The sequence below is a fragment of the Larimichthys crocea genome, chromosome XVIII (genome assembly GCF_000972845.2).
Source record: "Larimichthys crocea isolate SSNF chromosome XVIII, L_crocea_2.0, whole genome shotgun sequence".
NCBI classification, from domain to species: domain Eukaryota; kingdom Metazoa; phylum Chordata; class Actinopteri; family Sciaenidae; genus Larimichthys; species Larimichthys crocea.
The window spans coordinates 11,243,032-11,269,616 of record NC_040028.1 but is presented as its reverse complement, the minus strand read 5'-3'; the positions used below and the strand labels follow the sequence as shown (position 1 = coordinate 11,269,616).

Below are 26,585 nucleotides of genomic sequence, written 5' to 3'. Positions count from 1 at the left end.
CTTGTTCAGCATCTTTTTGCTCAGTTACTTTTCTTCCTTTAACAATCAACAGTCAACATCCCCTCTGTCTTTTTGATGTGTCCTTCTAGCTCCGGTTCTGGCACGACACAAGCTCCACTATCCATCAGTATTCACTTGCACCTGAAAACATCCTCTTCCTGGTTGTCCAAAACACCTGTGGTATAAACATTAAGACTCCCCCAGTGCTCTGAGCTCACAGTCTGAGCAGCCCGACTAACAAACTAAATAACGTTAGAAAACTGCAGCTATAGTTTACTTTTACTTACCCCTCTTTAGAAAACTAAAGATGAACCAGAGCAGCTGGAGGACATCAGAGTGAAGGCAGAACACATTTAATAATAAAATCAGTGAAATGTATTTATATTGGAGCACAAAATCACACAGTGCAAGTGCATTGTTTTATGGTAGAACAGTTACACACTGTTACTTTAAGTAAAGGATCTTCACCTCCTCCACTAATGGTAAATATACTTGTACGTGTACATATAAATATATACAGTATACGTATAAAATGTCTCACAGCCGAAGCTTGTTTTCGTCCACCCAAACATTCATCTCACAGAGACATAAAACAGAGACAAGTAGCAAATCTTCACATCTGAAAAGCTGAAACAAACATATGGAGAGATTTTTTTTTAAATAAATGACTAAATTGACATGAGTCATCAAAATAAGAGCAGACAAACTTCCTGTTGATTAACTACCTGATGATTTTTTTTTTTTTTTTTTTTTTTAAAAATGTAGAGTTGCAGCAGGCAGTAGTCACATACCAACATGACATCTCTAATACAGTATAGTCCTGAAACATAAACAGACTTTGGAGTGCGGCAGCTCTCTCCATGTAAGGCTGTGCAGGGCAGAGGATGTTTGTAAAGCTGCTCACATACAGTCTCTCCAACACTACACTTTTATTCTGTCAGAAAGAAAGAAAAGAAGAAAAAGACGCTTTTCTTTTCCAGAAATATATAATAAATTACATCTTCGTTTTGGGCTACAGTCCTCCTTGACTCCAGCTGCTGGTTTTAACCGAGAAATTCTCCTGAATTTCTGTGTGAGTGAGTGCGTGCGAGTGCGCGCACCACCTCCTCTCTTTGTGTGCGTGAGAAATAAAACGGGCGTCTCCACGACCAAGAGCTGGCCCTTACTGACTTCGCTGATATGGGAGCTTTCCGACTTTGATGATTATCTGTAGTATACAGGCTGAGAATCTGTTGAATTTCCTGCCAGCCTGAAGTCGCAGCTTGGCTTTTGCCATTGCAGTGGTGAGTGCATTTTATTTAAGCTTCTGTAAAGCTTTTGTTGGGGTGCTTTAATGTGAAGCATCGGCAGATAAACAGCATAGAATAACAAGAAAATTAGTCTTCTGTTTATGTGTACTTTACCTTTTATGACATCCTTGACTGTTTTCAGTAGAAAATAGAGCGAAATAAAGTTATTTGCTCCTAATATAGACACCTTGTAACAAGTGCAACTAATGTATTTTACTCTAGTATTCGCAGCAAACTGTTAAAATATCGAAAGTGAGCACTCATGATCAAAGCCTGCAGGATATATTACGGTTTTGAAGCACAGTTATTGGTGCATAAGCAGCATTTTAATGTTATAATAAGTATTGTACTTATTATAACACTGCTTATTTCCTTAAACTGATAAAGTAATGACATGGATGCAAACTATTAATATGCAAAGTATGAGCAGCAAACTGTTATAATATCAAAAGTAAGTCTGCAGGATACATTATGATCTTGATGCATTCATGTGTAAGCAGCATTTTAATGTTATACTAAGGAAGCAATGCTTATTTCTTTTACAAATTGATGATATCTTTTGGATGTAAACTATGCAAAATATAGTCGTGCAATAAAATGTACAATATGTCCATCTGAGGTGTAGTGTATTGCTGATGCAGCATAAACAGGAAATACTCAACCATTTGAGTAAATGTAGTTAGTTATATTACATTCCACACTGTGCAACAGTGCAGCTGTCTTGGATTTGATTTTCTTCTTTAAAATCGTATCAATCTCTGCTGTGGACTGTAGAAAAACAAATACTCGAATGTATTTTATGAAAAGTAATCCTCACACACAGCTCATCACTGTCCAGTACTGAACACTGCTCAGCGATTAAGAGCTACAAACCTATAGGATTCTTCTTTAGATGTGATTTCCTTACCCCAAATCTTATCTGGGTTTGTTTCTTTTCTTTTTTGTGATGTTTTATCATCCTTGACGTCAAATAATTTCCCAACAGGTGGGATGCAATGCCTGAAATTTCCATTTCAGCTACAATTTAAATATTGTCCTCTGTTTTTCCACACAGTGTGGTTATTCACTGACATTGTTTGAAACAATGATAAACATTCCTAAGCTCTGCGGAGACGCCTTCTGTGAAGACTCACTTGTGTGACAGCTATTTCCTGCATTTAAAAGGAGTGTTGTAGTTAAAAGTAAACCCCTAACAATTGTCTTATCCACTCTTCTCTGTATCTGTTTTTTCTGCAGAAAACATGGCAATGATTTCAGGGTTCATTTTTCTATGCATGCTCCAAGCTGCAGTCCTTCAGGTCCCTCGTGGACCAAGGCCGATACCTGGGAGAGGGGACAGTCCAGAACCGACTCCATTTCCAGCCTCACCTCAAGATTGTGCAGGTGAATCCCATTTGTTTATGTATTGTTCTTTTCTGTTCAGTGCTGCAAGAAGTATTCAGAATATTTACAAAAGTTAAAGTAGACTCCACTACAATACTGTTGCACTAACATGTAAGCAGTAGTTCAGTGTTGTATTTTGTCAAGGTGGAGCTAATTATAATTGCTTTATATACTTTTCGGTGCTTTAATCTATAACAATTTGTCATAAATTATAAACTGATCATTTATTTTGTATGAAAAAATGCCTCCAATTGTACTTTAATGAGTTACTGCAGGTACTGTCTGTATGCAGTATTAAGTAGCATAAAATGAAAATGACAATACGACAAAACTGTACTTCAGTACCAGTGGTGGAAGAAATATTCATATCCTTTACTTACGTATTAATACACTGCAATGAAAAAATACTCCATCAAAAGTAAAAGCAAAGCAGGGGTGGTCCTTGCTGCGGCAGCCCAGGGTTCGAATCCAACCTGTGGCTCTTTCCCGCATGTCATTCCCCATCTCTCTCTCCCCACATTCCTGTCAGTGGTAGAAAAAAAAATTGGTTGCAGGATGTAATTCAATAATGTAGAAAAAAATGCATTTGAAATACATTACCTCCCCTAGCTTTAATGAGTAAGCAGCATTTTACTGTTTTAGTACTCTATGTTGAAGTATTTTCCACATTTTCAATGCTTATTTTGTCCAACCAACAGTATCAAAAGTAAATTACAACCATTAAAACAAGCACAAACATGAGCTGCTAATCTGCACAAATGAGAAACTGGAAACGTGAAATGTTTGAGATTTTTGGTTAAAAAATGAACCATTATCAAAATAGTTGCCAATTAATGTTCTGCTTATGGACTAATTGACAAATCGCTTCAGCTGTGCCTGTATATACTGCTGGGTAGTTATAACAAAGTATCATGTGTTTTGTATGCAGTTTTGTGAAGTAAATAGGAACTAAGGAGGAGTTAAATGTATATTTCTCTCTGGAAGAATAAAGAAAAGTAAATCAAAAGTACTATAAAATTGTACAGTACTTGAGTAGATATACTTCATTATTCACCACTGCATGTATTACATTTGTAATTTGTGTCTAGTGAAACTCAAGCTGTCAAGATATTAATGCTTGTGACGTTCTCTCCTCCAGCCCCGATAATCGAATGTCCCATCAAGGTGTTTTTCACCATCGACACCTCAGAGACGATCGCCTTACAGGAGACCCCACCAGGCGCTCTGGTTAACGACATTAAGGAATACACCAAGACCTTTGCTCAGGAGCTGAATGATGAAATATACATGGACCAGGTGGAGTTAAAATGGTCCTTAGGAGGACTGGACTACTCCCAGACGACGGACATATTCAGCGAGTTCACAACCAAGGCAAACTTTATCAGGAACGTCAGTAAGATAGTATACAAAGGCAAAGGCACCTTCACAGACTGCGCCCTGAAAAGAATGACAGAGAAAATGACCCAACAATACTCAGGGAAGAAGGCTGTCCTCTTCTCTGTGTTCATTACTGACGGACATGTGACAGGAAGTCCTTGTGGAGGGATGAAGGCGATGGCAGAGAAGGCCCAGGAGAAAGGGATCCATATTTTCGCAGTGGCAGCGACCAACATCACCGATAATTTTGGGATGAATGACATAGCCAGCTCTCCCACGGACGTGTACCGTGACGAATACACAGCTGTGACGTTTGAAAGAGGGAGAAAAAATATAGATGAAAAGTCCATCACTCGAATCATACAAGCCATGGTGATCCGAAATCTTTTATTTTAATTCAAGTAAATTCAAATTTTACAGTATCACTATCATGCACTTTTCACTCATTGTTGTTTTTCTTTGCAGAAATATCAAGCATATTTAAAGGTAAGAAAGACCTCACAATTAACATGTGTATGTTATTAACAGGACTAGTAATTAAAAACACATTTCTGCTTTTAGATATTGTGCTAGATCTCTCTACTACATTTAATATTGTTTTGTTTTCCTCCTTGATCTTGTAGTGTTATAAACCTCCATGCTACAAAACTCCTGGAGTACCTGGACCAAAAGGGCCTCCAGGTCCCAAAGTGAGTATTGAATGACAAAAACAAAAACAAAAAAAATATTTAAATGATGTATATTATTATGATATATATTGTATATTTCTGCTTATACTAAAGTTTGTCTCGTTTAAAAGTCATTAGTATTTGCGCTTATTTCTAGGGTATGAAAGGAGTTAGCGGTATACCTGGACCAAAAGGTGAAAAGGGTAATCCGGTGGGTAGAAAATAACGTTATCACACATGACCTTCTGTAAAAATCATATTGTATAATTTTAATGCTGAATATTATTTATTATATTACAGGGAGATCCTGGCATCGAAGGTCCAATCGGACCACCTGGTCCAGAGGTTTGTAGAGACCCATTAATTGATGATTTTGTGTGCTGCATAGTTAACTAATTTATCCCTATCACATGTCCTTCTGTGCTCTGATATAGGGAGGCCCTGGTCCCAAAGGTGACAAGGTGAGAGATAAATCTTCATATTCCTGCTTTTCTGTTCCCAAAAAAATGAAAGGCTGTCGGGATTAACGGCTCTGCTTTTCAGGGTGAAATCGGAACAATTGGAGCAAAGGTAAATAACAGCTTTAATCTTATGTTTTCTTCATATATTCTACTACTTCCAACTGCTACTGTAGTTAATTTTTCTGTCTTTGTTGACCTCCAAATACTCAGGGTGTGAGAGGAGTATCTGGCAGGAATGGAACCGATGGTCAAAAGGTGAGTCTTCGTATGGCAAAGTGAAATGCACAGTATGACACGACTCTAATACGTTCGGTATGCTGATATAATTGTCATACATCTTCAGGGTAAAATTGGCCGAATTGGAGCTCCTGGTTGCAAAGGTGATCCGGGTGGCAAGGTGAGAGAATTTTCCACATGTTGCTCTCAAGGTGCTTGTATTCACTGATATGCAAGATACAGTAGCTGCGACTTCTAAATGTTAAAAAATAGATTTTGACAGACGAGAGGTGGTTTGTTCTGGTAAGATCATCAATAGGTCCAATTATACTCTAATCATCTTATTTATTAGTAAATATTTCATGTGCGTGGTTCATTTTATGGTCTGTATAATCAGCCATGTAGCTAGCTACAGGGATGAGTTTACTGAACACCTGAATCATTTTGTTTTTGTCGCTAAAAGGGACTAGATGGTTTCCCTGGAAATGTTGGCGACCCTGGGACACGTGGTGAAAATGGAACGAAGGTCTGTATTAAATCCAAACAAGGATATTTCACTCCTCCTTTACTTATTGGAGGATAAAAACATGACAAAAGTCTGCAGATCCCTAGAGGTTTTTTTTTTTTTTTTGCATGTGTGTCCAGGACTTGCAGTCTTTTATATATTTACAAATGTGCATCATTTAATGTCAGTGTTTGTTTGTTTAGGGTAATCCAGGCATACCTGGGAGGTCAGGTCCCCAAGGCCCAAAGGGTAATGACGGATCAAAGGTAAACTTCATATTAAAACACAAGAGAAAATTCTCATTTACTTAAAAAAAAAAAAAAAATGACAAAACTGAATCTCTGTTCCATAGGGTGAAAAAGGATTTCCTGGAAATCCAGGGGCACCTGGAACAAAGGGATCTAGGGTACAGACCATAATTTATTTTGGTTGTTATAATGACTTCTGTTACATACCACTGTTAATTATTGTTAAAAAGATGACTCAAATAGATGAAATAAAACTATTAACTCTTGCAGGCGCTTCCTGGCTCACGTGGACCGAAAGGCGAACCGGTATTTCAAACTATTATTTTAAAAGATATTTAAGAATTTGCCACTGTTTGCTATAATTATCATAAATTAAATATATATATTAAAAATATATATTAACAGGGACGGAGAGGAGATCCTGGTACAAAGGGAGCACAAGGTGGGAATGGGAGTAAAGGAGATAAGGTAAGTTCAGCACTCAGAGAAATTTTTATCATATACTTTATGATCACATTCATTATAAAATGATGAAGAAAAACATGACGGAGAGCTGTTGGTGATCTGAAAGTTCATGCGAAACGCTGACAAATTCCAATGGATTCTGGGATTTTAACAGATGTAGTATTTCAAGTTTTTTTTTTACTTTTCCAGCGAAAGATAACTTAAACACTTCCTTGCCCAGTATTAGTCAGCTGTGTGTTGATAGAATAACTGCCTCTAGTGTTGCTGTTGTGGTCTGTATAATTGTTAATGATTAATGGTGTATTCTGACATATTCATTATTTCTCCAGGGAGAACGAGGGCCGATGGGAAGCTTTGGTCCGTCCGGCGAAGACGGAATCAAGGGCTCAAAGGTGAGGTGATTATATTGTGGGTGGATTTTTGGCAGAGGGATGACTCAGCAACTTCTTAAGAAGTTCTGAGTCAAATCTTCCTTAAAACCTTCAATACTGGAGTTTTGCCCTCATGTACTGGGTGTCCTGCCAAAATAGACTGAGCCGAGTTTGTTATCAGAAAAACACATTTTCCAGGGAAATTGCTTTTTTTTGGTTGCTTTTTAAAAAAAAAAAATCTAAAGTGTTATACACTGCCAAATTCACAACAGCATGAGTTATTCTGTGTATGTGGGCTGTAGTGAAAGTGATGTCCAGTAAGGATGTTTTGTTTTTCTCTCATCCAGGGGCTGGATGGATTACCAGGACCAAGAGGTCCACCAGGACCACCAGGGCCCAAAGGAAGAGATGTGTGTCACTTATAACATCATAATGATCAACAGTAACCTGTCAGAGCTTGTGTTAAGGAATATTTGTGTGAAATATACGGTAGATGATACAGCTTTAACGAAAAGTTTCTTCCGTGGTTGCAGGGCAGCAAGGGAAGTCCTGGAGAGCCTGGACCTTTTGGAGATCCTGGGCCCGCTGGACCAAAGGTGGGTCCAACTTTTCTGTGCATCACATTCATCATGTTAAAAAAAAAACAAATAAATAAAAACAAAAAAACAAAAAACAAAAAAAAAACTATAACACTTGGTGATTTATGTTATTTTTCTCTTCTAAAGGGTGATCCTGGAAGAGAAGGATTTGGCTACCCTGGATCGAGAGGACCCACTGTACAGTTTTCTGTTCATTTCATTGAATTCTTGCACATTTTGAAAACTTAAGTCTAAAGTGACTCTGGTCTTTACAGGGAGACAAAGGTGATCCAGGTAGAAAAGGGGTCAAGGGTGGCAGAGGTGGCTGTGGTGAAAAAGGACAGCCTGGAAACAAAGGATCCAAAGGAGAGACTGTAAGATGAATAACAAATGTTTTAAGTGGCATTTCAGTAGACCAGGGACACGTAGATTAACAAAACCTCTGGTCCAGAGATGCCTCTGGACATGAATGCTACTCAGACTCAAAGATTTTAAATTATGAGTTGTCCCAAATTATGAAAAAACTTCCTGTTTTTAGAGTCTGCCACCTCCCGAAAATGAAATTTGGTCATTGAGTAATTACTTTGGAAAGATCAGCAACAAAGCATCTTCCAAAAACAATGTCCTTCATACTCAGGATAATGTACAGACCACTTTTCATTGAGGCTGCTTCTTCAGTAGAAAGTAGATCCAAATAAAACTTTTCACATGCAGGTCTGGGTATTATCCTGAGTGGTTGGTGATGTCCTCTGTTCTCTGTTGTACTGGGACTGAGGTAGAAATCATGAAGATACAGTATATCAAAAACTCAGTGGACTGAACTAAAAGTATATGAAATGTATGGTTAGATACTATTAAGTGCAAATATTTATTTTTGTAGTTAGAGAAATGAGAGTGATATGTATACATCTTGTATGAATTTAGCTGAAGAATGAACGATCATACACAGACAGTCCCAAGAGATCATGTAACACCAGCTGGCCCTGTGAAGTTTCTTTATAACCATAATCAACACTTAATATCATTGTAATTACACAGTTTTGTTAGGTCATTTATAGCACCTACATGTGGTGAATTGTTTTCTAAGACAAAAAACTGCAGAGTAACATTCATGAGATTATTCAGAAACTGAAACCGATAAAGACCTCCAAATAAAACGCACATTCTGCAGAAAATGAGTCACTTCTACTGAAAAATATTTTCTGTGCAGGGGGACCCAGGACCACCAGGTTGGCCAGGAGACAGAGGACTCATAGGGGACCCTGGAGATGACGTAAGCAACAGCACAACCACTCAAATAATGATTTGACCATGTGTGCAAAATTGAGATCCAATGGCATTGCTTTCTCTTTGTGCGTGTGTGTGCAGGGAGGACCTGGAGGAGTGGGCGATCCTGGGGTCTCTGTGAGTAGTCTTTAAAAAGCATTATTTTAAATATTATATTAATTATATTTTCTTTAGTTGCATCACTTCTAACCTGCCTACCTGTCACTGCAGGACTGTGATGTCATGTCTTACGTCAGGGAAACGTGCGGTTGTTGTGGTGAGCAAATATCTTTATTATTTTTGTAACCGTCTCTAAAAATACTGATCCTGCCCTTGTCTTTTTTGTCTCAGACTGTGAGAAGCACTGTGGAGCTGTGGACATCGTATTTGTAATTGATAGCTCAGAGAGTGTGGGGATGACAAACTTTACCCTGGAGAAGAACTTTATTATCAACACCATCAACAGATTGGGATCTATGGCCAGCGACCCTACGTCACCAACCGGTACACACACACACACACACTACGCACGCACGCACGCACGCAGCACGCACGCACCGCACACAACACAACCCACACACCCACACCACACACACACACACCCACACACACACACCACACGTCGCTGCAAATCCTTTTGCAGACGCAGTTTCAAGTGACAAAAGTAGAGTTGCCCATGCCATGAAAGATTAACCATTTCCAAGAGTGATCACAATAATCCACTCACTGAATACAGTCACAGCCAACAGTTACAGTTGTCTTGACTATTCCTCTTGTGCTGGAGAACCTCCACGGTCTGTTCTGTGGCCTGGGGTGACATGGTCCAGACAAAGAAATCCGATATTGGATATGGCAATCCACATACCGGCATTAAACCCAAAGTGATCGGAAGGCCAACAAAGCAGAGTTTAAGCGTGGTTTAAGGAACATAAATATATATAACTAGTAGACAATATATAAGATATAGTCTCAGTGAGTTCAAGATAGAGAGCATATATACTATAGCATCTTTATGACCTATTATATAGCTTAGAACATAGATATGTATACACTGCAGATAATAGTCTATAACAACATATAGAGGGATACATAGAGCTATACATATATATACACATACATATATACACATACATACATATATATACATACATATACATATACACACACACATATACATATATATATATATATATATATATATATATATATATACACACACACACACACACACACACACACACACATACATACATACATACATACATACATTTGGTTTTAGTCTGGAGTAGCACCAGCCTTATCATTTAAACAGTACTCACCAGTTTGAAAATGCACCACCTCACTCATCTGTCTCTTCTAGGAACAAGAGTCGGAGTTGTACAATACAGTCACAACGGGACCTTTCAGGCCGTTCGTATCAACGACCCCACCATAAACTCCCTGTCTACTTTTAAAGAGGCAGTGCAGAAACTGCAGTGGATCGCTGGTGGCACCTTCACACCTTCAGCCCTCAAGTTTGCCTACGACAACCTCATCAGGGACAGCAAGAGAGTCCGATCTAAAACATCTGTGGTGGTGATCACAGATGGCCGCTTTGACCCACGTGACGGAGAGAAACTCACCCACCTTTGCAGGGATAACGTGATAGTGAATGCCATTGGGGTTGGTGATATGTTTAAAGACAGAGAGGATAAGAAGGCACTATTGTCGATAGCGTGCAACAAGATGGAGCGCGTCACAGAGATGAACCGTTACGTTGACTTGTTGGCTGTTGACTTCATAGAAAAGATGGAGACTGTACTCTGTCCTGGTAAGCATGCACCAATGCACACAGCAGTGTGATGCTAGTCATCATGACCATTTGCTTAACCCATGTTCATTTGATTTCCTGTCCAGAACCAGAGATTGTGTGTCCTGAACTCCCCTGTAATATGGGTAGGTGTTATTCTTGGCTAAATTATTGGTTTCGCGTCATAACGGAATGCAGCTCAGTGAAGTAGTAATTTGTATTCTTTCATTACAGAACCAGATGTCGCTCCATGTGTCCAGCGGCCAGTGGATTTAGTGTTTCTACTAGACGGCTCAGAGCGCCTCGGGACAAAGAACTTCCAGCATGTCCGTGGATTTCTGCAGAAGGTGTCCGAGCATCTGGGACTGGCTCGTAGCAAAACTGACAATTTGCGAGCCCGCTTGGCACTGATAGAGTACGGCAGTGAAAACCATGTGGCCTTTACTCTCACGCACGACTCTGCTGTCATCAGAGACGGCATAGCTCGCCTGCCTTATCTGGATTCTGCTTCGAGTGTGGGTCCTGCCATCATCTATACCATCAACAATATCTTGGGCAGAGGAAATGTTCGCCATACGAGACGCCACGCAGAGATTTCATTTGTTTTCATCACAGACGGCATTTTTAACAAAGAAAATTTGGAGGAGGCGGTTAGTGCCATGCGCACCGCACAGGTCATGTCCACGGTGATAGCACCAGGAAACGACGTTGACCAGGAAATCCTAACAAAGCTGGCCATGGGTGATCAGCATGCCATCTTTAAAGGAAAAGATATCAATGAGCTGTCCCACTCCAGTTTGTTTGACCGTTTCATCCAGTGGGTATGTTGAAGAAGATCACCACATGGACGTGAACATCATAATTGGTGCTCCTGCTGTTAATGTTAGCATTTTTAAACATGAGATACCGATCTATTATGATTCTAATATGCACTGTGCAATTTGCAAACGAGATGACAGCATATTGCTTTCTACATTTGTCAGGTAAACTGTATTCATCTTCCATAGTCTGTCACACAAAAACATAGTTCGAGTCTCTCGTTTTTGATCCACGTTAGCTTTACTGATTTCAGAGAATAAACCTGCACTTTGTCGGACACCGCAGTGCTGTCTTCTGTAAAGTGTAAAGGGTTTCTAGTGCACATGTATCTAGCGATTTAGAGCAGTCGCTGCATCCAACATTACTTAAGAAAACCATGTCAAATTATAACATGAAATTACAGTGACATTTCATACAAAAACATCTAAAGCCTTCAACGTACAGTAGCAACAAAAGCTTTCAAATCTGTAGAAAATGGTCATCTTCATGTAGTAAACATTAGCTTAAACATCATTCTGTTCTGTCTGCATGCAGTTACTCAGTATCACCAGTTGCAAGTATCTGGGGTCTCCAAGTGGGAGGCAGAACAATGGACGGCTGATTTGGTTTGGTCTGGCTGGACTGAATGATTGCATTCTTATTACTTCTCTGCATGTCCACTGCAAACACACCCATTGCTTCCCTTCTTACATCATGTCCAGCTGCACAGGAAGAGGGGAAAAAAAAAAGAAAAAGATGTAAGACAGGAGAGTTTGATAAAAAGGTCTCAATAGACTAAGCACATCATCTGAGACATACACTTAAGCACATCCTGCAATTATACAGGAAACTGTTTTAAGACAAGTTTTGGGGCACACTGGTTAAATATTTAGTCACAAAAACGTACCAGGTCGTCAACATCGCCAGTATCTTCAGCCGGTGGTGCGGATGCCTCCTCCTTCTTCTCTTCGGCAGCTAGAAACTGAGGACAACAAGGTTTTAGTCAGTATGAGTACACTCTCAAGATCTGCTTTTTTCCACTTCAAGTTTGCATTAAGTCACCTGATATGCATCGTTTTTGGATACAGTGCTTCCTTCAACCTCGTCCTTACTGATCAGAGTTATGGCATCTGTCGACCAAACAGCAAGAATTAAGTTCAGTAAACGCTGAACTCTTTCAGCAGACCTGTGATTCGGGCAGTAGCACATTTATTAAGCCCCCATCAACTCCCGTTTTGTTGTTTGTTTGTTTTTTTTACACATTTTGCACTGAAAATTATTGTGGAAACACAATCTCATCTCAAGGGAGGAATGGTTTGAGAGAAATCCTGCAGGGCTTCTGAGTAATAAGGCTTAACATACCTTGAACAAGCAGGTCCCAGAAAACCTCCAGCCGTCTGTTTGGGATGCTTCTTTTTAGGGACTGGAGGTAGCTGTTGTACAGATCAGCATTCCCCAGCTGAAAAGTGAAAGATAAGACGCCATTTATGAGTCTCCTAAAAAGCTCACATCTACATACAGACAGAGAGGCAAACACTCACGCAAGAGCTGGCATTGGTTCAAGTCTTGAGAAATGAAATAGACTCATTTTAATCTCCTCGAGTTGACTCATAATCCCCATAGTGAAGCCAAAACTATGCATTATTTCACAAGCACTCTTATAACAAACCCCCCCCCCCCACATCATGATTCATAGCAAATGTTTATTTACCTTAACAGACTGCTCTCTAAAAGCCTGGATGCAGGTGATGCTTTTCATGTAGTACTGTGTGCTCTTGTTGCTAAGCAACTGCTCTATCCTGTGAGTCAGTTGCTGACAGACTTGGAAGGACGCCGGGGTCACCACAACCAAACAAAGACACAAACACAATTACCAGGGACGTTATGGTTTATAATACAGCCAGGCAAAATATTTATCTGACCAGCTCGCCAGAAAAACAACAACAACTCACCTTCTCCGAATGGAAGACTCTTCATCTTGATCAGAATACCGAAGTCTCGGGCTGGATCCACGCTTCCCACCTGGCGACATGGAAGATTTTTAAGTATGTCTGTTCAAACAAGTGGTGAAGTGCTTTATTTGGAGCAGCTGATTTATGTAGAAAAGTGTTATGCGATGCCGCTCCAACGATTCTTACCGAAGTAACAGAACCTTCAGCAATGTCAGCCAGGCTATAACCCTCGTCTTCTTCGTCTCCTTTTGCCTTCTTGGCATCTGGCTCCTCAGAGCTGTAAATGTTAAAGGGGGTCAGTTAGAGTTCTGAAAACAGTAGATTAAAATACCAAATGCTTTTACACCATCTTCTGCATGAATACTTTTTTATAGTTCTGAGTTAAACTTACTCTTTGCCAAAAATCTGAGCGCTTGTCTTCGGCTTCTTTTTCTTCTCCACTTCCGTGAGAGGAAACTTTCTCTTCATCTCCTCCAGTGGAGCCTGGCACCGTTCATTAATGACATCAGGGCGCTCAAGAGCGGCCTTCAGCCACGACTCCATGGGGGGTAGAGGGGTGCCGGGGTTTACGGCCCGATGATGCAGACACTGAAATAAAGGGTTGGGTTGAGAAAGAAATTCAGGTTGAATATCAGCTTCTCGTCAGGAAGGATGAAAGATTTTTTTTTTTTGTTACTGAGCTGAATATGACACCACCGTCTCTTTCACAACTTTGCCATCTGCCTCAACTTGGAATCTAAAACACAAACTGGACTGCAGTACCTGGAAGTGCCTCTGGAAGGCAGGGTTGGGAATGTGGTGGACCTCAAACATGTCCTTTTGTTCTGCATTTTCATCCTCATCCTCCTCTACCAACATCATGGAGTCAATGAGAGAGTCCACAGCAGACAGCTGGGTGTCTAACGGATTCACACACACAAAAGTCCAATTAAGTCTATTCTTCCATCTCTCAAACGTATTTTTCTCTTTAATAAAATACACACAGTGTCAGTGACGTGAACCAACACGGACTGTAATGTGGCTGTGCCAGCCAGTATCCCGACTTATAAATATACATATAAATCAGAGTAAGAATGTAGACATGTCTACAACAACTACATGCCACGCACCCTGCTTTCATGTCATATTTACACCTAAATACTTAAATTCAATTGTGATAATGATCAAACCTCTTGTGCAGAATCTGTTAAACAAGATTGTGTTAGCTTGCGAGTTAGTTCTTTGAGGTTTGTACCTAAAAAAAACTTTCAATGCGCTTGAGATGCAGAGACAGTACCTGACGGCGTGAACCTTTTGTTGTTTTCAAGAGAGGGAAATGTAAAACTTCTGAGATCCTCCATGAAAGGCAGCTGGATATATATCAGACACTATTGAGGGAGAGAAACAGACCATTAGCTGTCAGTGAATATGAAAATGTTCACTACAACTGCATGTTTAGGATCCTTTCATCGCACCTCGTAGTCCTTTTTGATGTACGGGAAAGCAGCTCCTACTTGAGGGTTGCTGCGTCGATCATAGGCGTAACGTACAATGGCAACCATCTGGAGTTCATCTAGCGCTCGGATCAAAGCGGACAGTGCAACTGCTGCGTGCTGCTCAGACAGAACCAGAGAAAGTCAGTACCTATATGTAGTCACCAGCGTTGCACCGTTTCTCTCCCCGGTTTTTACCTCATCATCCTTGGCAGCAAAAATCTTGACGACTTGATTCCCCATGAACAGATTGCGACGTACCTGCAGGCAGACGGTGAAAACAAACAGTAGTTTAACAGTTTTAAGTTGACAAGATATATTTCCACATCACACTAGCATAAAAAAGTACAATACCAGGCTCTGTTTGGTGAAGCCGAGAACAGCAAAGCACTTCCCATCGTGCGTGTATTTCATCTGGTCTTGATCAACTTTGGAGAAGGGAACGATATCACTTCCGTAACGGAAACCTGTGAACAAAAAAAGAGGTGTTTTTTTTATTAATTAAGTAAGTTAAATATTTAAGGACATTCAGCAATCTGATTTCAATCAACTTTCTCACCTTGGATGGTATCGTCCTTCTGCACCTCTGTCTCGTTGTCATCATCCAGACAGTAGACAGTCTCTCTCTTCACGTCTTCTCTCTGGCTGGTCTGAGCGTCAACTGTAATCCACGTTTTTTTCAGTTTCTCTTCTGTCACCTGGAGAACATGGTGAAGAAAACATTTGGCTTCACTGGCAAGACTTTATGACTATGACTGATGAGCAGTCATCTGTTTTCACTGAGCAAAACATTAAAAAAACTGCTAAAAATGTACAATACCCAGGCTGTAAGCACAAAACTATGTGGTTGTATGTATGCAGGACGTAATAATCAAACATGTATTCTTAGTTATTTTATTCTAAGTAAACAAAACATGACAAACACCTGACCTACACTGACAAAACACTGTTTGAAGTAATAAATGTGTGGGATTAGTTTTTGCCACAAGGGGTCACTAATTGATTGGATTGGAACAAGAGCGAGCAGCGGGACTTCATCACAGTAGTAACTGCAGAGTGACATGATCACACACAAATCAGCACTCTATTTTTTTAGACATGACTGTAATGCGCATGTAGTGTTTATTCATTCAGTTTCGGTTGTCAGACTTAAAAGTAAACATACCGCTTTGTAGCCAACGATACGGATGGACAGACAGCTGCCGATGGTCAGCTGACAGGGCCAAGCCACGGGTCTGCGCTCGACGCGCTTGAACATGCACAGCTGCTCAATCGCATTCCTACGGCATGAGTGGAGCACATGGAAAGCCAAGTCATACGGCGTCATCCAGTAAGAGTGTAAACAACTTTTAGTTGTAGAAAGAAATGCTGTGATTAAGAGGGAAGAAGTGAGACAGAACAAATCCAGTATTTGATAAGAGCCCTCCAACCTGAAGGTGTAAATTTGATCCAGGCCGTCCTCTTCATCCAGGGTCAGCATGACGTGTTTCACCACGTCCAGGCCATCCTTCTGTTCACTGGACAGGCCCTTTCCAGTGCCCGGGTGACCAGGGCCTCTTCTGTCCGCATCTCCTCCACCCTCTTCATCTTCCTCTGCAGGGAAAGGCAAACTGAAAAGTACAAACAAGGACACATATAAAAGGTGTAAGTAAACATCAGTGAAACAGGAGACTTCCAGAATTTGATGAGAATTTCCTGTTTTATTTAGAGTCGCTTCTAATAATTATACAGCACGTACGCATCAAAGTCTTGTACAGCAAGTCTCTTGACTTTGATGCTGCACAGTGGTGGTCCTGAATGTATTAGTGCCCTCTGTCACCTCTCAGTCACACACACATTCTCAATCTGTCATAATTTATGTTCTATTATAGTAATTATGCCATTTCTCAGGATAAATGCTGACAACTACTACGCACTATTATCATTATTTTGTGTCAGGTGTGATCTGTTCACCTTGAGTGTGTATGAAGACAGCATTAGCGTATGTAGTACAAAGTAGCCGGGAGAGCAGCAGACGAGGCAATGAGCGACAGCTTGAATGGTGTTATTAGTGCTGACTGACAGATTGCTCTCCTTTTGTGACGGCCTATAATTATTCATTACATTTGCATTAACATTACACTTGGTGAATGTGTCTGAACCTTACAAAAACTGCAGGGTGATTCCGGCTTGTTTCAAGTTTTCGAGAATAACATCCAGTTGATCTGTGTTGGTCTGAGTGCTGAGGTCAGTCAGGAGGGCAATGTTGAGACGATCATACTTCTTCCCCCTGAAAACAAACAAACAAACAAACAGCGACACACCATTGAAAATCCAATAATCCCATCACCAAATCAACATTAAACTAGAGTTAATGTGACTCAGGAGGATTATATGTAAGATAAGAGGCAGATTCTTACTTTGTTTGTGTCTGAATGAGATCCATGCAGACGACAAGAGCATCCATCCCTGTTGAACAGGAGTTAAGGAGCCAACAAGATTTCACACATCTTCTAGGAGTACAACCCACAGTACACAAACAGGATATGAAGCATGAATAACATCAAGGAGTCTACCTTTTACCTCACAACGCTGACAGACTGTCTGCTTTATTGTACATTATAAACACGTAGAAACATCAGTGCAGATCAGTCATGCCCTGGAAACAACATGTTCCAACTCCAACGCTACAGAGCTCTGTACGCACAACACAAACAGACTCAAGAAGAGTTTCTTCCCACAGGCCATCAAACTCTAATTTACAGTTAACACCAGAAACACAGTGCCTCAAACATCCACTATACCTGTAAATTATTTATTCCCACTGTTAAATTTAGTTGTTTGTTCTTTAAACACATAAATACTTTCACTCATACTGTATATAAAGTCATGTCCTCCACATGTACATAAGCAACCTGCTATCTAAACCGCCTACACGCTATTGTTGTTTATATATACATATTTATACATACGTTTATCTGTTTATGTCTACCTGTCGACCTTGTATGTACATACGTTTATCTGTTTATGTCTACCTGTCGACCTTGTATGTGTGTACGTCTGGCCAATAAAAGTGATTCTGAATCAAAGTGGAAAAAGCAAGTTAACACACAGGACAATTAAATTCAACACACTAGAAATCATTCTAGTGAGTTACTAAGTTATAATATTAGTTCTAATATAATTATTCAAATAAACAATGAAAGTACCAAAGTATGTTGTTGCTTACAGCTTCAAACAAGAAGAACTTCCTCCTGTAAATTAATAATCGTTTTCATTGTATAAAATATTATTAGTTTATAAATAAATACATTTGTAAATAAAATCAAAAATCAGGCAAAAGGATACAATCAGACTGCTGGCTCTCTGGATGGACCTGATTCTCTATTTCCTCCAGAAGCTCAAAGTCAGGTACCATGAGGTTACGATGCACTGTGATGTTCTGGTACTGCCCATTCTGGTTCAGTGGGTTTTTGGTGGAGTCTGTGCCAAACAGAACTAAAGCCAGTTCATCCTTGGTCTCTGCAAAAACCTGTCAAAAAAAAACAAAAGGCATTTTCAATGCATGGCAAAGATTTTATTTCTTGTTTTTGCACATGTGTAGTAGAAGTTTACCTGCCGCTGGACAAACTTCTGGATGACTTGTTTAGCGAGGTCAAAGGGAGGATCTTCATCCGGGGCAGAGTTGGACATGGAGAATCCAACATCCATGCACAAAACCAACGCTGACTACAGAGAAGAAACAACACATTTCAGGGTTTAATCACATTAGAGGTGCGTTTTACAGAGACCCTAAAGTCCCAAAGGGTGCTTTTATTATTGTAACGCACTAAACTGTGATTGGCTTCTCAACTTAATGTAGCCAACTGACACTTGACCAACCTGAACAACATCCCAGTTAAAACCTTACAGGACTTTAGGAGCTCCGTAGCTTTTAATGCAGACAAAGAAGAGGAAGCATTGTAATTGTTGTTGTTGTAATTTTTAACCACACTGTTTGATCACATACTGTTAAATCAAATATGTTTCAAAGATTTCAGCCGGAGCAAATCTCATTAGCACCGCTTCAAGCATACACATGTGCTACGGAAGGATTGGCACTGTACCACAGAAGAAGAAGAAGACAGGTTAAAAGTAAACTCAAAGTAATTTGTCAGTGAGTTATCGGACATACAGACTTTGTAGTGAGTAGTAACATATCGTCGCTGTCGGGCAGAGACCTCACTGATAGTTTGATTGGTCAAATCTGGTCATAATAATTTCATTAAATTAAATAATTTAATGAAAATTATTAAATAATTTCCCCCTGGGATTATTAAAGTACTTCTGATTCCATTAAATGTTCGTGTGTCTTTATATCAGCTTACCAACCTACAACCAAATCAAACGCAAATGGATACAAAGACATATTCATTCATTAGTGTGCAACCGAAACGGGATTAATTAAAAAACAAAATGTGAAGCAGAATCATATATAGATAAATAGGAGGTTTCTGCCCAACAGCGACGATATCAATAATAAATCATGTGTAAGGATATTAAAATCAGTACAAATCAGTGATGTCATGAATTGGATATTACACTGAATAGTAAAGCTCCACTTCATGACAGTGGTGATCTGTGATTTGGAGCATATTAATTAATTTGTAAGATATTTCATCAATAAAAAAAAATGTAATGGAATTATATATTAGACTGTGATGAAACTTCAGCTTTTGAAATGATTCAGCAGAAATAAGCGTGATTAATCAAAAAAATAATCGATTAGTCGACAACCAAAATAATCCTTAGTTTTCATGTACAGACCCTCTGAAGCCGCCCAATGAATACAAACTTGTTTGTAGAACCCCTCTGCTACACAAAGCAGATAGAAACTCCTATAAAATACTATAAAAAGCATAGAAATTTAAAAAATAAAGACAGGTATTGACTGTTCTCATGTGTCTGTTTGTGGACCCCACTCGATACGACAGCTTGGCTTTGCAAAATACTTCTTTTGTGTTTTCCGAATTTTTAAAATGGGTCCAAAAATGCTGCTGCTTCTTTTTCTACTATCACTCAACATCACTTAAAAGATCCGGCTCTATTAACCGGCTCTCTGAACCGGCTCTTTTAACCGGCTCTCTGAACCGGCTCTCTGTACCGGCTCATGAATTGGCTCTCTGAACCGGCTCTCTGAACCGGCTCTCTGTACCGGCTCTCTGAACAGGCTCTATGAACCGGCTCCTTGAACCGGCTCTCTGAACCGGCTCTCTGAACCGGCTTTCTGTACCGGCTCTATGAACCAGCTCTCTGATCCGGCTCTCTGTACCGGCTCTCTGAACCGGCTCATGAACCGGCTCGTTCACGACCGACACATCACAACATGTCCCGACATGTCGCTTCAACGGCTCGAACTCAATGAAAGTAAAACTGTTTGTTTTGAATCTGTTTCTAACCTCCATTTAATACAGCAAACATTATGCAACAAAGCTACACAGAAGCTTGGTTCATTAGTTTTAAACAGAAAGTAACTTACTCTGGACCCTGCCATCTTCTCCTTTCCCTCTTCCAGTGACCGTGTGTCACTCTGTTATGACTCCGGAGAGAAACTGCGATAATCGTTCCGTTCTCGTACAGCATATCAGCTGTTTAAACCTTCCTCATACTGTCAGTGGTTCAACCCATAGACAGTTTATGTTCATACTAATGAACCTGTATCAAGCTGTGCTGCTGTCATTCGTGGTATTCCTGTCAAGTGCAATGAAATAATCAGATGCAGATCTAACACGCCCTCCAGTGTTTCAATATGGTCCATGCACTGTGAGTGAAGTTATCACAGTTTATGATTGTGCAAGGTGTAATGAGGTCAGATAAAAGTAATGATAAATTAATACATTCAAATAAATTCATACAAAATGAATACATTACAATAAACACCCAGTGCTATTACATGTTATACTGCTCAGGAGGAGACTCATTCTGTTGCTTTTGAATGATGGACACTAAGACATAACGCACCAACTCTTTCTCTGAATAAAATTGCATAAAACATTATTTTGCACAAAGTTACTGCACAAAGAGCTCTATCTATCTATCTATCTATCTATCTATCTATCTATCTATCTATAGGATTTTGAGGTCTGCTTACTTATTGGTAGTTTTACCTGTGCTTTGCTGCATGGTTGCAAATGTCCCCACAACAGCCGAGTATGATCGTGATCTCAATGTCATAAACTTTTTTTATATTATTATCAATGACCAATGTTATGTTTGCTATGTATGGGGCAACATCATTGTGACTAAATGAAAAAGAAAAGCAGCAAATGAGACCACACGAGTTATCACTCTGTATCATCCTGTCATGGATACTAATCATTTATATCATAAATCATAAATAAACAGATTTATATAAATAAAAGTATCCAGAATCGACTGAATTGTTGTGTTCTAATTTGTCATTTAAATTGTATTTTCTCTGTTCTGGTTTTGTTTTGCTACACAAAGGTCTGTATGCTGCTTTCAAAACCTTCTCTACACCGCTCTTACAATTTGTTGGGTGAAATACCAAGCCCCCCAAATTTCCAGAAGAAATACTGTAAGTAACTGTCCTCCATCATCCAGTTACCATGGCCCACTTTTTTTTTGTCCACTAGCCAAAGTGAATGTTCAAATTTTACCAGCCACTCAATAGATTACCATTGATTTCTTTTTGCTTTGTGCGTGAAGCCACTTGTATATTTTACCAGAATTTGACTGGCAGTTGTTCCAAAAACTTAATTATAAAGTAAGAACAAGCCAAGTTTGTAAATATGTGTTTGCCCTGACAGTGCATTTCTCTATCTATCTGGCATAGGGACATATGGATTTTCTGTAACACCATAGAGCCAATAATTAGATCTCAAAGCACCCAAACCCCAGAGAGCGATCCGCACCATGCAGGGATATATGCTGACTTGTTTTTCTGAGAGACATTATAAACCACATAGAAAACAATGTGCAGCTGTGCAATGAAACAAGTTGTTTTCTGATGTAGATTTAAAAATGAGTACATAGTTGCGAAGTAATGACATAGCACTTTATTTAATTTGTGTAATTCTTTACTTTGCATTCTGTAGTTTTACAATATGTAACATGTAATGTGGCATACAGACCCAATCCATATCTGTACCTGTGTGAAATTAAACTTACAGTTACTGATGGCTGTTTGCAATACATTTACTTCATAGTGACAAAGTATAAACAACTACAACATTTTCAGAGAGTGTGGAATTAAATATTTTAAAATAAATTAAATCAACATTAAAAATATGACATGGAAATGTAACAATAATTCTGAAGTGGAAAATTACAGAGACCTTCATTTGTATGACACAAGTAGATTAACATATGTGTTGATGGTGCCTTAAACATACTTTTAAAAAATTACAGTGAAAAAATATAAATTCACCAAAGAAACGTCTGATTTGTCATCTTGACTATGGCTTCAAATCATGGCTGGATTAACATGCTGAGGTGCCCTGGAGCAAAAACGTGCAAAATCTATGAACACATCAATGAGCCACAGCGTTTCACTGGGTGACATCTCCCTTCATTACTGTGAACACACACTCTAGTTTACTCTGAGTCAGTCCCACGTACATTGTCCTGCTGCTGAAAATACACGCTACTAGAGCATCAACCACAACTCAAAATAACCCACACAATTGTACTATTTACCTCTCTTTGACTATCATCTGCTTAAAACTACAGTGCCCAGCTGTTTTAGGACAGTAATGCACCTCTTTTGAGAATTAAACAGTATATCTGTGGCCTATTATTAAAGATTTACATTTTTACTAGGAACCAGTGGGGTTGGATTAAAGTGGCACAGACAGGGCAACGGAGCCTTATATGAGACAGACTGACACATTTTGTCTTTTCACAGGATTTGTTGACAATAAGAAACATAAAATAAAAATAGTATTTTCCTTTAAAAAACTAGATGCTGTCGCAGAACCCCTTCACAAGACATCACCCAGATATATTGAGCTCAATGGTACATTTTCCCAATCAATGCCCAGTTGGTAATCCAGCCTTGCTTCAAATACAACTTCACTTCACATACAAGACAGCACTGCCTTTGAAATGAAGGCTGTTTTTGATGTCAGTGCACAGCACAGTGATCATGTACATTTTAATTACAGATATTTACAGATGAAGTAAGACTTGGAATTTTAACCTTCAGTCCTCCAGCAATGTGTGCTCATCCTCAGTGTCCACAGCCTGTTTATCTACTTCAAGTGGCACCAAGACCTACAGGTATCGAAATGTTTAGGAATAGGACGCAGTGATTTGAGAACTTAAAAGTGAAAAATGGCTCAGAGGAATCATTTATCGAGATCTGGATCAAATAATGTTTTACAAAATTTGAAGTAGTAGTTCAGCATTTCAGCACAAGTCAGGCAGTGTTTGATAATTTATCATTTACAGAGAAGTATAGTGAAAGAGCTTGCATATACTTTCCTCTGAGTAACTTTCTGGCATGTTTGTCATATTGCTTTGACTTCAGCCTACGTCAACATATGTCTTATACTTCAGCGCCCCCTCCACTTCACACTGACGATGTCTGGGCGAGTTCACTCGGAGCCTTACTCTGCAGAGTGCCAGAAACAGTATCAGAGTCAAGCAGCTCGACTATGCTATAGGGGGAGCAGTCCTCCAGTCCCAGCTTCCCACAGGCCCAACCGCAGAAGCCTTTCTCCAGGTCTCTCACAACCTGCCACCACTCGCTGAAAGCCCAGGACACCTGCACCACAGCGGAGTACAGAGCCAGAGACAGCGCCATGGGCATGATAAGCATAGGGTAGAAGATGATGAGGAAAGGGCATATTGTGATCTTGTGCCAGAACGTCCGCTCCTCATTGTACACCAGGAAAACATTGTACCAGGTGAGAGTGCCATAGTAGAAGGAGGTGATGAAGGAGAGGAGGAAAACCACGGGTGCACAGGAGACGCTCCACAGGACAACATGGGGTCCCTCGCACACGCCTAAGCTGCAGTTGCGTTTAGAGCCTTCCCCTGCCTCACACTCTGCATCAAGACGTTCCCTCGACTTAGCCAGATCCCTGAGTTCCTTCTCTGTCAAAGTGAGGTGAATGTCCACCACCTGACCCTTCTTCTTTCCTCGGGTGATGGTGCCTGTCAGGGTGACGTAGCGGCTGTCTGGAGGAAGGCTCCAACCTCCTCCTGTTGAGAGATGGAAAAGACAGTTACTTAAACAACTAAAGAATAAGGCTCCCGTCCTTATGTATCCTCATGTTTGGGTGCTAAGAAAAACAGGGTTACAGCGGGAGAGAGCAGCTTGACTTAACACTCTTTCCCTTAGTTCATTACTGACATGTGGCTTCATGATTTTAACTAAACCTGACACCCGTCTCACCTTCGCCTGTAGGCGTGCATAGGAATTTAGCTCCCTCTTCTGTGCTCCTCTCTGCTCCCTCCTCACTGCCTTGGTCCTCTCCGGGTGCCCTCTCCATTTCAGAGCGGTAGACGATGATGGACTCCGGACGAGGGTCTTTCTTCTTCCTCCTCTTCCTCCTTATGGAGGGCCCAACTTCTCCATCATCCACATGGTTTCCTGATATATCTGATCTTAGGGAAATCATCTGGGGGCTGCCCTCTTGATCATTTTGAGGCTCCTCTATGTTTGCCATGCTGATTCGGTAAACTCTTTGACTCTGAGGCTACTTTTTAATGGATTATACGTGGAAACTAATAGTGAAGTCCTGAAGAGTAGAAACTATATCCACCCATTGTGTTTAGATTTTAATCTGAGGAGGAAAAACACAGAGAGAGATTGCCATTAAAAAGCGAGTTTGCATTTTTTTTTACAGTCATAATATTCTAAGGCCTAGATTTTCCTGTAATGATGACTGATAAAAATCCTACAAATGTCACATTATCATTGATCTAATGGCATTAAGCATCTGAACAGGCTGGTTCTATATAGATGACAAATAAAGCGTGATAGATTTGTTAAAGAAAAATGGGGGGTTGTCTCTGTTTTTGCATGACAGCGCATCGGTACTCTCAGTGGATATACTGCGAGCTTAGTCTATTAACACCATCCCAATCCAATTTACAGACATAATGAGAGAAAAATACACAATTTATAGATTGTGGAGATTTACCAAAGGAATGCCTGATTTGATAAGAGAGCGTATGAAATCAACAATGCAACCCATTCTCCACACAGCTGATCCCCTCCCATTTAAATCCCACCCATGTCCGCTCTTTTGTCTGCAGACACCAGCCGGTGAACGACATGTACTCTGAGCACAAATGCTGTGCAAATTAAATCTTACCTTCAAATAGGTCGGATGAGCACCAGGTATTTAAAAAAAAAACACACACACACTGTGTGAGGATAAATCACTGGATTTGTCTGGGTCCACACACACACATACACACACCCATCGCCGATACAGATGCGATGATTTCCAGAATAGCACTAAAACCCGCCCCTCTAACCTCTGTCACACCAATCCTGAGCCATCCACCGTCAGATCTGCAGTCATGTGAGCATGGAGGAAAAATCCACCAATGCCTTTCTATTAAAAGCACATCTGTCATATATACACATCAAATAAACATCAATATAAAATATAAATAAACATAAATATTGATGTTTATTTGATGTGATAGATAGATGGATCAAATAAACATCAATATAAATAAATCATATAGTACAAACACATGCAAATACACACATTCATGCAGGACTCACCCTGAAAAACCCTCTCTCAATATATTTATTCATTCACTTACTTATGCTTATTTTTTATTTACTTATATTTATGTTTTATGTTTTTGTGTTACTTTCATTTAATTATGTAATTAATGCTACTGAACCAGACTGGATACTTGTTTGTGCAATACTTTTGTAAGACACTGTCACTTTACTCTTACTATCAGTATTTCGAGTATATCTTATTTCCAGTGTATAGTATGTATCGATTTATACAGTAATACTTGAATATAGTTGTCACAACCTTGTCTGGTACAATGTATAAAACATTCATGCATTTTTTCCCCATCTATTTTGTATTGAATGTTCTTTATTTACCTACATTTTTATAGTATTGTATTTTACTTCTTTAGCTTTATTTCTATTCTTGTCACACAATTACCTCCTCTTGTCTAACACATTTCATTGTATTGTTGAACCTGTGTTAACCTGCACATGACAAATAAACCTAAAAACCTGAAACTAGAAACTTAATTGGTGACTCTAAATTGTCCCTAGGTGTGAATGTGAGAGTGAATGGTTGTTTGTCTCTGTCTGGATGGATGCTGTCCTTTGTTTGTGGTGCCTTGTAAGCCCATGCCAAGAGCTCCTCTTGGCACCTTTTGGTGCATGCCCTGTGGCAATATGTCGCCATATGCTTGGTAAAAAAAAGTTACATGAATTATCAAAGAAATATATATCAAAAATGTCTATCTGTCTACATACAGTTTTGAAAATGTTACTTTTACATAACATAACATAACATAACATAACATGACATGTCATGATATATGATATGATATGATATGATATGATATGATATGATATGATATAATATGATATATGGCCTGGTGATATGATATATGGCCTGTTGCTAGGCAGATGTGAGTCATACACCACTAGTCTTGAGCCTTTGGCATAAGCCATAAGCACGATTGAGCACTGTGAGTTGCTTTGTACACTGTTCTTCACATTTTGTTGAAGTCACAGGTGTATTAATAAATGCAGTTAGTACAGTCCA

The 26,585-nt window shown here is 39.7% G+C and overlaps 3 protein-coding genes across 4 annotated transcripts; 1 reads left to right on the top strand and 2 right to left on the bottom strand.

The window, feature by feature from the left end:
• The first annotated feature begins 833 nt into the window (after positions 1-833).
• On the top strand, positions 834-11,712 carry LOC104928878 (collagen alpha-2(VI) chain). Its single transcript, XM_010743246.3, has 28 exons — positions 834-1,283; positions 2,526-2,672; positions 3,811-4,421; positions 4,515-4,535; positions 4,673-4,738; positions 4,875-4,928; positions 5,018-5,062; positions 5,152-5,178; positions 5,261-5,287; positions 5,389-5,433; positions 5,522-5,575; positions 5,858-5,920; positions 6,103-6,165; positions 6,252-6,305; positions 6,418-6,453; positions 6,553-6,615; positions 6,942-7,004; positions 7,331-7,393; positions 7,517-7,579; positions 7,709-7,759; positions 7,837-7,935; positions 8,772-8,834; positions 8,930-8,965; positions 9,059-9,104; positions 9,179-9,331; positions 10,188-10,637; positions 10,724-10,762; positions 10,851-11,712. The coding sequence occupies exons 2-28, from the start codon at positions 2,531-2,533 to the stop codon at positions 11,444-11,446; spliced, it is 3,093 nt and encodes a 1,030-aa protein (XP_010741548.3). The 5' UTR covers positions 834-1,283; positions 2,526-2,530; the 3' UTR covers positions 11,447-11,712.
• LOC104928885 (X-ray repair complementing defective repair in Chinese hamster cells 5) lies at positions 11,657-20,546 on the bottom strand. The gene is made up of 21 exons (XM_010743259.3): positions 20,336-20,546; positions 18,433-18,546; positions 18,166-18,349; positions 17,238-17,286; positions 16,985-17,107; positions 16,269-16,448; positions 16,004-16,118; positions 15,398-15,536; positions 15,193-15,305; positions 15,037-15,099; positions 14,821-14,958; positions 14,643-14,733; positions 14,129-14,265; positions 13,758-13,954; positions 13,553-13,643; positions 13,367-13,436; positions 13,126-13,235; positions 12,777-12,873; positions 12,477-12,544; positions 12,322-12,396; positions 11,657-12,136 (listed from the first exon to the last, which is right to left on the bottom strand). The coding sequence occupies exons 1-21, from the start codon at positions 20,348-20,350 to the stop codon at positions 12,122-12,124; spliced, it is 2,184 nt and encodes a 727-aa protein (XP_010741561.2). The 5' UTR covers positions 20,351-20,546; the 3' UTR covers positions 11,657-12,121.
• A 1,321-nt stretch (positions 20,547-21,867) lies between these two features.
• Positions 21,868-25,329, bottom strand: tmem169b (transmembrane protein 169b). Of its 2 annotated transcripts, none has more exons than XM_019270588.2 (3): positions 25,143-25,329; positions 24,218-24,608; positions 21,868-24,024 (listed from the first exon to the last, which is right to left on the bottom strand). In XM_019270588.2, the coding sequence occupies exons 2-3, from the start codon at positions 24,489-24,491 to the stop codon at positions 23,390-23,392; spliced, it is 909 nt and encodes a 302-aa protein (XP_019126133.1). In that variant the 5' UTR covers positions 24,492-24,608; positions 25,143-25,329; the 3' UTR covers positions 21,868-23,389. The 2 variants fall into 2 exon arrangements, with proteins under 2 accessions (XP_019126133.1, XP_027146882.1); XM_027291081.1 differs by lacking the exon at positions 25,143-25,329 and adding an exon at positions 24,969-25,037.
• Positions 25,330-26,585: the final 1,256 nt, after the last annotated feature.